This window comes from Poecilia reticulata, chromosome 4 (assembly GCF_904066995.2).
Source record: "Poecilia reticulata chromosome 4, P_reticulata-male-v2, whole genome shotgun sequence".
Classification (NCBI taxonomy): domain Eukaryota; kingdom Metazoa; phylum Chordata; class Actinopteri; order Cyprinodontiformes; family Poeciliidae; genus Poecilia; species Poecilia reticulata.
In genome coordinates, this window is record NC_088833.1 from 16,664,467 (window position 1) to 16,676,466 (window position 12,000).

Here is a 12,000-nt window from a genome sequence, read left to right on the forward strand (position 1 = left end):
AACAAGATTTCATAATATTTAAGATGTATAGAGAAATCCTCATGAAATATTAGAGACAGGAGTTCCTAATGAACACGGGTCATTGGAACTCATTACCACCATACCTTAGAAACATAAAGTCATTATCAAATTTTAAAACCGAACTCAAAACACACCTTTTTAGATCTGCCTTTTCCACATGACACAATTGGTTTGCCTGATTTTACATAGATTTTATATAGATACATTGTTTTGTTTTATTTATTTCTATCTATTTTTAATTGTTATATTTTATTTGTTTCTGTCACTATTTTTTACTCTTGTACGGTGTCCTTGAGTGCCAGAAAGGCGCCTTTGAAATAAAATGTATTATTATTATTATTATTATTATTATTATTATTATTATTATTATTATTATTATTATTATTCATTGGTCATGATAATTTTAAACAGGAGGGTTTTTGAACTAATGTATTGGATCACATTTTATTTTTACCTTGATAAATTTAAAATATTTAAAATGTTCGTACAGAAGAGAGCAAATTACATAAATGAATAATTATATTTCAATATAAGCTAGAAGAGATGTATTGGTGTAAAGAAATGTGCATTTATTTAAATAAAGAGCATAAATAAATCTAACTCTTTCAGCCATATTTTTTCTTTAATCCTCCCTTCTTGCTCTGTGCGCAGTCCCAACAGAGTTGTACTGACCCTGCGTACGCTTTTATGAATTTTTTTTATTTTGTGCATGGTTGCGGGAACTAACTAGTTGATGCGACGCCCTTATCATTTCCCCGTTGTCCGACCGTCATGTCTGCCACGCTCCTCCCGAGTGTCTGGCTAAAACCGCGAAAGAGGCACAAGAGAATGAACAGACTGTCCTCTAATCCTAAACAGCAAAACAAATTCCCCACATAACAGCCAAGTTCAGCTGTGCATGCAACTGTGCTAAATTAAATATGCATTCACATTTTTTCTCAGACATTAATCATTGGTGCCTAATGTGGACACAAATATGTAGATAGATGGATATAGTTTTTTACAGACTCGTAGTACAAGTCTTACTTCAGAGCATTAAGAGCCCCAATCAAAAGTCTAAACAAGACCCGTCTTCCAGAATCCGTATTAATCAATATTAATCAATACGTTATCACAGAGGGCAGAGCATCTTCTACTATGTGGGTGAAAGTAACGGACCAGTTGAAAGCAAAAGCTACGGCAGGTTGGGACAAGAAAGACTGTATATTCTGTCTCAGTCCAGCTGACAACATCTGGGAGCAATTTGGTCTAATTAGAGTTCAGATTGCAGAGCAGATCAAACTGTTCCCTGTGTCCCTTCATTGTTCCTTTTACCTTAAATATGCTTGTGGTAGCCTGTGACTCTTAAGAATACATCTCTTTTCATTCATAACCAGAAAATCCTTCATCAGCATTGCTAACCTTCACATTGTGGTTAGACTGAAGAAAGCCTTCCCACTCTTTATGTGCTTATTTTGCGTTACAGCTTTAAAACATGAGCACGTCTTAATAACTGAGCCAAAGAATCTCATTCAGGTATGATAGAGTTTTCATGGACAAGCATATTACGCTTTGCTCTGAGGAAAACTAAAGGAGGCAATATTTAATCCTGTCCAGAGCTGGAGCTTTTTCCCATCAGTCATGTCCAGCTTTTGGGATCACAGCTGATAAGACTGGGCACTGACCAGAGCTGTGGGAGAGGAACGACTGGAGAAGAAATAGCACAAGAGAAGGAGAAAAGAAACTCTCCTTTCATTAATAACTGCCAGGGCACTTATAAATTCCCAAGGGATGAGAGTTTTGGGAAGATAAGAAACATTAAATATGAGATTGTAACATAAAAACTATGCTACTTGTGTTTGCGCATACTTTTCTGTGGTCAAAGTTCAACAGGTCAGAAAAAAGCAGAGGAAATACTATGTGTAAAAAGTCCTCAGTGTGTGTGGTGTGTGTGTGTGCATGTGTGGTGTGGCTTTAGCTGGACGGCCTTCCCAGACTTTATACAGCTGGAGGATTTACTCTGAGGCTGAATGTCACACTGTTACTCACCTGTGAGGAAATTTTCTTATTACTCTGAGCGAATCATGTCTTTAGGAAAATCTAACCACAGCCTTTTGCTGGGAGCCTTCTACTCATAGATCATTCAAATATGTGTGCTTGTTTGTTTGCCGTGTTTGCATGTGTGTGTGTGTCTGGATGTTTATCTCCATCTTGGCCAACCGTAGCGGCCCCTCTTAGCCTTATCAGTGCTATTATCAACAGGCTTAAGATAAGTCTTTTCCTTCGGCTGTAATCACTCCTAAAAGAGTCCGCTTCTTTATTTCTCCGCAAACACAGTCGGTCAAACGTGACTAAATGGCCTCAACACATAAACACACATATACAGAGGGAAATAACTGTGGGAGGAGTCCAACAAAGATCGCAGATTTGAAGGCCCCAGAGTCGAGCAAACTGCCGAGCAGATTGCATGGTTCACACACAAAACTTGTGTGTGTTGCTACTTGGAGATAGTACATCACATTGAAAGGCTCCACTTCCTCTCATATTGTTTCTGTACCTCATCCATTGTGCTATAAAAATCTAGCTTGACATCTACAGTTATTTTAGTCTGTTTTGGGAAACTTTACCCAACACTCCCCAGCAGTGGAACAATACAGCAGGCCTAACTGGATGCAGACTCCGCCAGGCAGTGGGGGCCAGTGGGCTCCAGTCTCCATCAACAACAGTCGCTCAGGGGACGTTTTGCATATTCCAGCAAAAGGAGAGTGAGGTTTTTGCTATGCTTTCTCAGCTGAGGCAAGAGAAAATGTGCAACTTATTGAGCCAAGATAGCTGGAAGCTCACATCATCATCCTCATTCTGAGGTACTGAACCAAACACATCTTAGTAGAGATGAATGGGTTTAAAAACATTTTATTTTCCTTAAATAGATCTCAAAAGTTTGTAGACAATTATCCATTCATCTTTCCATGCAATGTCTTCTGCTTCCTCCAGGTAGCTGGGGTTAATATTGCAGGACGGAAACTCAGACTAAATCCTCTACATCACTTCATGCAGCAGCAGCTCTAGCTTACTGACATATGCATACACATAGAGGGCAGTCAACGTTAACCCATTAATGAATGCGATCAATACTCTTTTTTTCATTCCGAGTTCAACTTTTGGTGCATCTTGAAAAAGCCACTTTGTCTCAGACAATCCTGTACGCCACCTGAAGGTGTTTGATGCTTTTCTTTTCTATCCAGATCCTATCATTAGGGGAGAATCCTGCCACACTTTGGAGAAAGGCCATGCCAATGACTAAACATGTCGGAATATAAGTTAACCAGAGAATCAAGAGCTTTGCTTGTGTTGTTCAACACCCAAGAGCTGCATCCATATCACTGCAGATGAAGCTACAGTCCATCTAATAATTTTCATCCTCTTTTCTTATTGCCCTGTAGGTTGAGGCGCACACGTCTCTGCACATGGACTCACTGTTAAATATAGAAAAAAACTGTTATTGTACTTCAAATTTAACAAGGCTCCAAAGTGGCTGACTCAAACTAAATTGTCACTGGAGGATATTTTCCACAGAACAACCTGTCCCTACCCTTGAGTCCCTTCCTACCCATTCAACAGCGTAGGAATCCTGCCCAGCTTTTCTCTTTTATCCTGAGTCAAAAGACAACAATCTCCAACTTTTTACACCATTTCAAAGCACATGGGAAGACACTAATTGCTACGGTTCAACATACTCCACAATGTCCATTATTTAATTTCAGCTGGGATGAACAAAACAACATCAGTCGAATTCCACAGAAAGCATTGTGCATATGATATGGCCATTAGTTATAATAGTTGGGTAATAAATTTTTTCATTTAATATTGCAACTGGATGGAAACTAAAGGAACGCAGACGTCCAGTTTGATGGGAGAATGAACGGAGCAGATTGAGTGTGAAGTAGTTAGGATGAGGATTTAAAGCTCCAAACTTAAAGTTCTTTTTTTTTTTTTGCCACAACATGAATCATTGCCTCCAGTACAAAGGTTTAAGTTTCATGAGGTATTTTTAATAAGTAGGGATAAGCTGTCATTGACGCCTTTTCAGGTTACAGGTTAATTTCTTTGTCTTGATTTCTGCTCTTTGTGTCTTTGCATTAACTCTTATTTTGGTTAGTAGATCCTTTATGCTTTAACACAGCTCCATCTGTGCTTTTAATCAGTCACCGCCTCTTTCTAAGCTGCTCCATATTCCCCTGATAAGTTATACTTAGTTGTCATCGATTCTCCCAGAAGGTAAAAGGTTCTTTTTGTCTCCCCTTCTTGCCACATTCTTTTGTTGCCGGTTCACCGTTTACTTTTTCCATGTTTTTCCTAGTTTTTTCCCACGTATCAGTTCCCTGTGTACTTCATCCTTGACTCTATAAGTTATGTAATTATTAAGCTTCATTTGCCTCCACTCTGCTTACCTTTGTTCCTCTTTGCGTTTGCATCAATAAGCATGACACTTCAGTCTGCTACCGATATTTGATGAAAAAAACGAACTGAAGACTAATAATCATAGAATGAAAAACATAATGGTGACCTATACAAAACATGTTTATTACACTTTGCATAAAATTGCTCCCAGATAAGATTTCCATCTGCTCAGATCTGCCTATTTTAAGTCTCTTGAGCTGTTTCCCTGTCACTTTAAATCCAAATAAGCTGCAGCTGGCCACACGCCCCAACACAACATTTACACTCGAACATGAAAATAGCTGCAAACAGATGTGCAGCTATACAGCCGTACATCTTTGAAAAGCAAAAGTTGAGCCTCCTGCACAACCAACAAGGATGTAGTAAGTGCTTTTGGATGGTGAGTCAACAACACCACACTTGTTTTTCCAGCAGCCACTGGATACTTAGCTAACCAAATGTCCTTGAGTTCAACTTAGGTTGTTAGCTGATGTCTGCTGATTGTCATGTTACATTCAGTAGGTTTTTGAAATGGCAAATTTTCCTGACACCAAAAAACATCAACTTATTGCACTTGGGTTATTTTTATCAGCAATAGAGACCCAATTGGAAGTACAAAAACCTGCAAAATGTGATTTTTGCATAATAGGTCCCCTTTAAAAATAACTTTTAAGATAGTGGACAATAAGCCTAAATCCAAGAAAATAATGGAGTATATTTAAAATTAACAACAGTCAATCCAACAATGTTTAGGTTTTAGTCAAAACCAAAAACTCAGACCAGCATAATATGGCGGAAATCTGACAGCAAACATAAGGACCACAGAGATCGTGTGATTTTTTTTTCTTGCTAAGTCAGCAGGAACAACAAATAGCTGGCTTACACACTTTCCACACACGCGAAGGCTTCCTATGATTCACCCACACCCATTTCACCCTCAGTGGTCGACTTTCACTGCCTTCATAATCACATCCCATCAGCAAGTCTTCCCGCTGAATCACTCAGTAAATCTAATGACTCGTGGCCTCAATTACACAAACTTTAGCACCACGATATACAGACAGAACTCCAAAGGATGCAGTAAAATGTTTTCTGCTCTAATGATGGGTTATCTGTTACCCCAGGGAAAAGTTGAAAGTGATCACAAACACTATTGAAGGTTATAAGGTTATTCTGAGGCTTGTTTGATAAAAATTTGATGAAGGCAAATATCGGCAATCACCCTCTTTCTATGAATACTCACAGGAAACAGTCAAAGACAAACAGATTTCTATGCATTCTCCTTTTGGCAACCTTAAAGGTTTTTTGGTCACGCTGCTCCTCCAGCATGGGGAGTGTTTGTGGTCCCACTTTCAGGCTTTGTATACACAGCTGGGGAATCCATTTTCTTTCTAACCCTTTTCCTCATGACTCTCTTTCTGTCTCTTGTTCCACTTCTCATGAGGAAATGTCCTCAGCAAGTCCACAAAGAAACTATACTTTATCTGTCCTGTGGGGATGCCGGTAGCACGGGGAGGAATATATTCATTTTTAGAGCTTTTGCACCCTAAAATGATGTATTTTCCAAGAAAACAAGACCCAAGAGTTTAGAAAGTGATGATGTCTAGCATGAAGAAATTTATGAAGTGGTAGCTAAAGCAAAGTTTGTAAGAATGAAAGCAAAAAACAGTGTAGAAAGGCGGGTTTCTGTTTGTGAATCTAAAAAGGCCTTTGGCAGTTTTTATGCTGATAAACTGGCACATCTATACAGAGGAAATGGGAAATGGGTGAAAAAATAAAAACGGAGATAAGCAGGATCCCTTGAAGTGGGAACCAGCAGGGTGAAGGCAGAAGCAGAAAACTGGAAAAGTGGGAGGAAAGTGAGGATCTCTGACAGGTATGAATCATGACAGTAATGCTTTCTCTCCTCTGAGACCCACAGAAATTAAACACAGTGCCATCAGTGGGAACATTTTTAGCTGCCACTTCTTACCACACACAGTTCAAAACACAGGAGATAAAAACACCCACTGTCTGACTGAGCAGACTCTATGAAGTCATCAACGCTTCTGTCAAAGAGCTGAACCAGGCGCCTCTCTGGACTGACAGGAAGAGGGAAACATCAGCGCCTTCCTGGACTGATATCTTTCTTTAAAGAAGAGGAGTGTGTGAATAGGAACTGTTTGCGTCCTAAGAGAGAGTCACTCAATCTTCAAACACAAAAGCTGGGAAACGTTTGGTGCAATCCACATCTACTCAGAAGCTCTAATTTTGAAATGCTAACTTTAAATGACGAGATCTTACCTCTCTCACACTGAGGACCGGTGAAACCGTAGACGCAGGCACATCTGTTGGGTCCGATGCAGCGTCCGCCGTTCTGGCAGCCGCTGTCACACACAGCTAGCAGAGGTGAGGGGTAAATATTCACATTAGTTTCATATAAGCCAGGTTTAGCTTCCTCTGTATCTAAAAGACAAGGCTTTTGACAAACAAACCATCAAATACGTTACAGTAAAACATGCATCAAGGAAGGAGATGTCTTCCTTTTTAAGTAACATTTCCACTCTGGCCTAAAATGTAGCATTAATTCCAAAGTTATTACAAAATAAAAGAAAAAAAATTAAAAGAAACATTTGCTTTTAAATCTTGGATACACTACATTTGATTGTCAGCTCCTTCTACTCCAGTTTCATGCCTTTTGCATACAAATCATTTGAATGTACAATTTCACCTAAATTAATGTTTTTCTCCTTTGCATAAGCAAAATATATTTTGGCTGAAAGTTGGATGATGTTATATGTAATCTTTCTTTTAAAACTTTTTAGCACAGCTGCAACAGTCTCCTTTCTTTCTCATTCTCTTTCATTTCATCTTTAAATCTTTAAATTGATTATCAAAAAAAATAGAACAATTGGTAAACCTTTAAAATAAACAATTTCTTTTGAATTTAAAATGACATCTGTATGTTTCTTCCAGGCCAAACTATGATTCAACCATAAATATAAATGCAGGTCTGTGGCCTGTGTAGAGCGATACTCACGCTGTCCACAGTGGTTCCCAGTGTATCCCTTTGCACAGGAGCAGGAGTCCTCCATGCAGCTGCCTCCATTCATACACCTGATGTTACAGGACTGAACTGTCAGAGAAAAATACAAGCAAAAGCATAAATATTTGCGCTCCCTTACGATGGTTAGAATGCTTTTTTTTCTATGTTGTGAGATACAAAGGATTTGAAATGATGTGCAAATTCCTCAGACAACAAAACCTTCCAATAATAGATAGTAGTTAACAGATCCATCTAAAATAATTTAAGTCTATGAATAATTCAAAGAAGCATGACAACTAGAAACACAGCTGGTTTCTAAGCTTTTTGTACTAAGAATCTACTTGCTACATACTAAAGTATAGTGAATCTTGTTCAAGTGTGCTCCAGTGACCTTGACTTTTTGAGTAATTTTCTGTTTTTAAGCAAAGTCAAATCTGCTTCAATTACTCATCTTTTTTGCTTTTTATGCCTTTTATCTCCAGGTTACAACTGATTTGTTTTACATTTTCCTTGTTAAAATATTGTTACTTCTCAGAGTACCAACAAAGACTACTATTAGGCCACTATAAAACCGTATGGAATAATAGACAAAAACTAGGAGCAACAGAAAAGTTTAAAACGGAAAGAAAACACGTAAATGAGAAAAAGAGATTTTGTTTATTTCTAGTGTTAGTGTGATAATATAAACACACAGGAGCAACTTTTCCTGTACAATTTAAAGTCCCACATTCTATTAAATCTTTATTATTACTAAAGTAATTTGAGAACATTTTAAATGTTTAAGTATATGGAACATATATCTGCTCTGGACACCCAGAGAGTTGGCCATTAGGATACATCTATCAAATGTATTTATTTTTGTCAATGCCTTACATTGATTTATTTTCTTCCTTATCATTCAGGTGCTTTTACTTTTCTTCCTTCCATCACTTTTGCTTATGTACTCTACACCTTTTGTGCTCCACCCTCAACAACATTAATTTCCTCTCTTTCTATCGGCTTCCAGCTCTTTATCCATCACAGTGCTTTTATCTCTTTTCCTCTTCAACATTTCTGGCATGCAGAGAGGAAAGCCTCCTCCGTAGTAGAGTTTGCCCAACAAACATATTTGGAGTTTGCACACTTGCCAGCAGGAGGTATTTCAGTCGCTGTAATCTGCCACTTGACTAAACTCACTTCCGTGAATAAAAGAGTGGGTAGGCTCTCGACGCGCTGCTCACTGTTGACGACCTGTGCCTGTCTTACTGGAAGCTCAAACTGTTGCAACTTTTTTGCATGAGTCAAAACACATCTAGCGTGCATTTTGCACATGTTGGAGTAACTGTAACACCGAACAATAGTCACAGTTTAATTTGTTCCATGTAGTTTAAAGCATTTAGATGAAGTTCCAGGAAACATTTTCATGTGAAAAACTTGGCAGCCTGTGTGTACAGACTTGGCTGGACCTACTTCAGTCTGGCAGTGCGTGATGAAGAATTAATGCAAGTGCTTTGGGACTCCAGAGAAGCATGACTTTATAGGTCAGCATGCTCATGTCTTTCTCACCCTATTTCTTGTCCACGATAATGCCAGATTAAGCATGCTTTGTTTTCACGTTTCATCCTCTATTTTATATAAAACATGTGGGCAGTGGTATGCAATAGGACTCCCTTTCCTCCCCCTTAGCCAGAAATATAGACTGGAAAGTGAAACATGAAGAATAATTACGCTGAATGATAGCAAATCTTTCCTGTTGTGGAACAAACCATGAAGAAAAATGCTCCAAAGTGCAACAGCTAAGACTCCTCCAAAGCAGAAGGGCAATTTGAGCAAACTCCCCTTCATAAAAAAAATCATACTTTTAAATAGGTCATGGATGTATGGAGAAATACTTTGACCAAGGGAGTAAGATTGTCTCTGTCCAAACTAAACTCTCTGAACGCCGAAATGGAGATGGATAAGAAATAGAAGAGACAAAGGAAGTGGCTGGACAGCTGCCTGTGAATAGCGACAGGATGGCATCTTAGTCTGCATACAAATGTTGCAAATTTGGTTGCAAATCAAATCAGACAATCAGATGTGAAAATACCCTTAAAAAATTCCCTTCCACTTCACCGTAATGAAGTACTTTGTGTTAGTCTTTCATAACATCCTGATAAAACAATCATATTTGTGTCTTTAACATGGCAAAACGTGTAAAGGTTCAATAGATATACATACTCTTTCAAGGTGCGGTGGATTGTGCTATCTCTATCTCGACACAATGCACCTCTGTGTTCTGGTGCTGTTGTTGGTGAGCTAATGACATCTGGCTGTTTTTTACAACAGGCTGAGAAACACAGGAAGCCCCGGCTGGTGAGGGAGAATGTGCGCCTGATGGAAAACTGAGGAGCTTTTTACAGCCTGTGTTTTGTCCTGAATTTGCATAAATTCCAGGGAACAGAAAAGCTTGCCTCAATTGCAACATGAACAAACTATGGGACACAGTCTTAAGTTAAAAAGCAAAGTTTTTCCATTCAAGAACAAAAAAAACTCCACCTTTTTTCTGTGGTATTACTCCTTAACTGCACGGATATCATGGGAGTGTAATGTATTCACTTAAGCTGTTTGTGGACCACATACCTAAAGGACTGAGCATTACTTTGTGGTCAAGAAGACCGATCATGTTAAAGTGGGATGGTTTCTAATTAAAAAGCTCTGTCTCTACTTTTCCCAGGACTCACTGCTGCTCCCAGTCAATCACCAGTGGAAGCCTGTCACTCTTAAGACATCTGTTTTTAAGCATTCGGACGCAAAGATCCCTTGTCAGGATTTTGTAATTATGGTTATGGGAAGACGACGCTACAAAGACAACCTGACACAAACCTGAGCACAGCTGCTTTGTCCTGTAAGTGTTTATTAGAGGGGTGACTTACAGAGCAAACCCTCGTCGTCTGGGAAGTGACACAGATTTTTGTAAAACGTGACTCAAGTTCTTGTAAAGCAGTCTTGGCTTTGCAAAGAGTAATCTTTTCTATTTCAAGTCTGTCAGGTCTTCCACAGAAAAGTGGTTTTGCAATGTACATTGGGAACAGCACAGAATCCAGGAACAAAGAAAAAAAAAACATCATAGCCTTACGGGCAAAACAGCCCTCACCAACATGCAGAAGAGCAGGAAAAAATAAAAATAAATGTGCTGCTGATTTATTTCAACCTCTACATTCCACAACCAAGACGCAAGACATAAAGATGCCCTCAAAATGACCTGCTTACCAGGGTGCCAGAATCAGACTGTGTAATTAACGCAGAAAAATTTGACTTTGGACAATAAATCTACTTAAAGTTGCAATTTGTTTCCAACTGCACTTAATCATCATGTTGAATGGGGGACTTCCTCCAAATGGGAGTTGGCACCTTCTCTAGAGGATAACAGCTACGATGAAAGTGTCTACTTTAGTCGTGATTGAAGGGCTCTGAGATCAGGTCTGTGAGGAGCTTTGTTCTCACTGCAATAGCTTGAACAATTTTACAATAAGTGAGATTAACAACTTGAATGAAGACAAAGTTTAGTTTAAGTAGAGGAGGTGCAATCATAAGATCTGCCAAAAGGTCTGACTCTAAAATCACAGCTCGCTGGCATCTGTTGCGCTCTACATAAGAAGCTTCGGTGAGAACACACAAGGTTGGGATTTTTCTACCAAACTGCTGGGAGTACTTGGTTACCACCCCTAAATTCTGTTTCTACTGCTGCAAGTACTAGCAATCGCAGTACAACACTGCAGCTTCACCTTGCACCAACTTTACCAGCATATGACTGAACCTTCACCTCTTAGCTGGACCAAAAGGTCTAGTTAAAGGCCACTGTGGTTATCAACCATGATGGATTTATGTTTAGATCAAAGCACTGTATGTTGCTTTGCTGATATCAGCAGATTGCCTTAATAAACAACTTTCTGATATTGGCCTAAAAAAATAAGGCTGCTGATATTACAGAATGTGTTTGGAAGACAAGATTGTATCAAAATGTTATGATTGATATGCTTAAAACTCAGTAGTTTGCTTTGATTTTGATTTGTATGAATAAGGACAAAAAGGTACACGCACTGTGGTTTCACACTAATAAAATGTCAGACTGGCACTGGGATAGCATGAGATGATTTATGTTATCATGTTGGTGTTTATTCTGATACCAGGTGTTACACCTAACATTTTCTGTCAGTCAACACTGCTGTCCTATCAAACTTTTTCTAGTAATCTAAACATGTTTAATAAAAATTATTAGCTGATTGTAAAGAATCAAAAAGCAAACCTTTTTGCTAAAATAACATAAATATCAATGTCTAAATAGGTAACATAGGACCAGCAACCACACATGCACGTTTTAGGAGAATAAATAAAAGAAAGCAGGTGAGGTCCTTGAGAACATGGAGCAGATAGTAAAATGTGGTGCTGGAAACAAAGGAAACTGAGAAACAGCAAAAGAGAGCAGCAAAATCCACTCCTAGCCACACAACCTGTTGCAAAACAAAAAAAATGGCAATACATTTACAAATACTTATTTTGCTATCACAAAATAG

The 12,000-nt window shown here is 38.7% G+C and overlaps 1 protein-coding gene across 1 annotated transcript in view; it reads right to left on the bottom strand.

The window, feature by feature from the left end:
- fbn3 (fibrillin 3) overlaps positions 1-12,000 on the bottom strand; it is a 71,968-nt gene that overhangs the window by 44,318 nt on the left and 15,650 nt on the right. Inside the window, exons 5-6 of the mRNA XM_008407965.3 lie at positions 7,460-7,555; positions 6,724-6,819 (exon numbers count right to left, since the gene is read on the bottom strand). Of these exons, the coding sequence (XP_008406187.2) occupies positions 6,724-6,819; positions 7,460-7,555 (192 nt within the window). The remainder of the gene's footprint in view (positions 1-6,723; positions 6,820-7,459; positions 7,556-12,000) is intronic.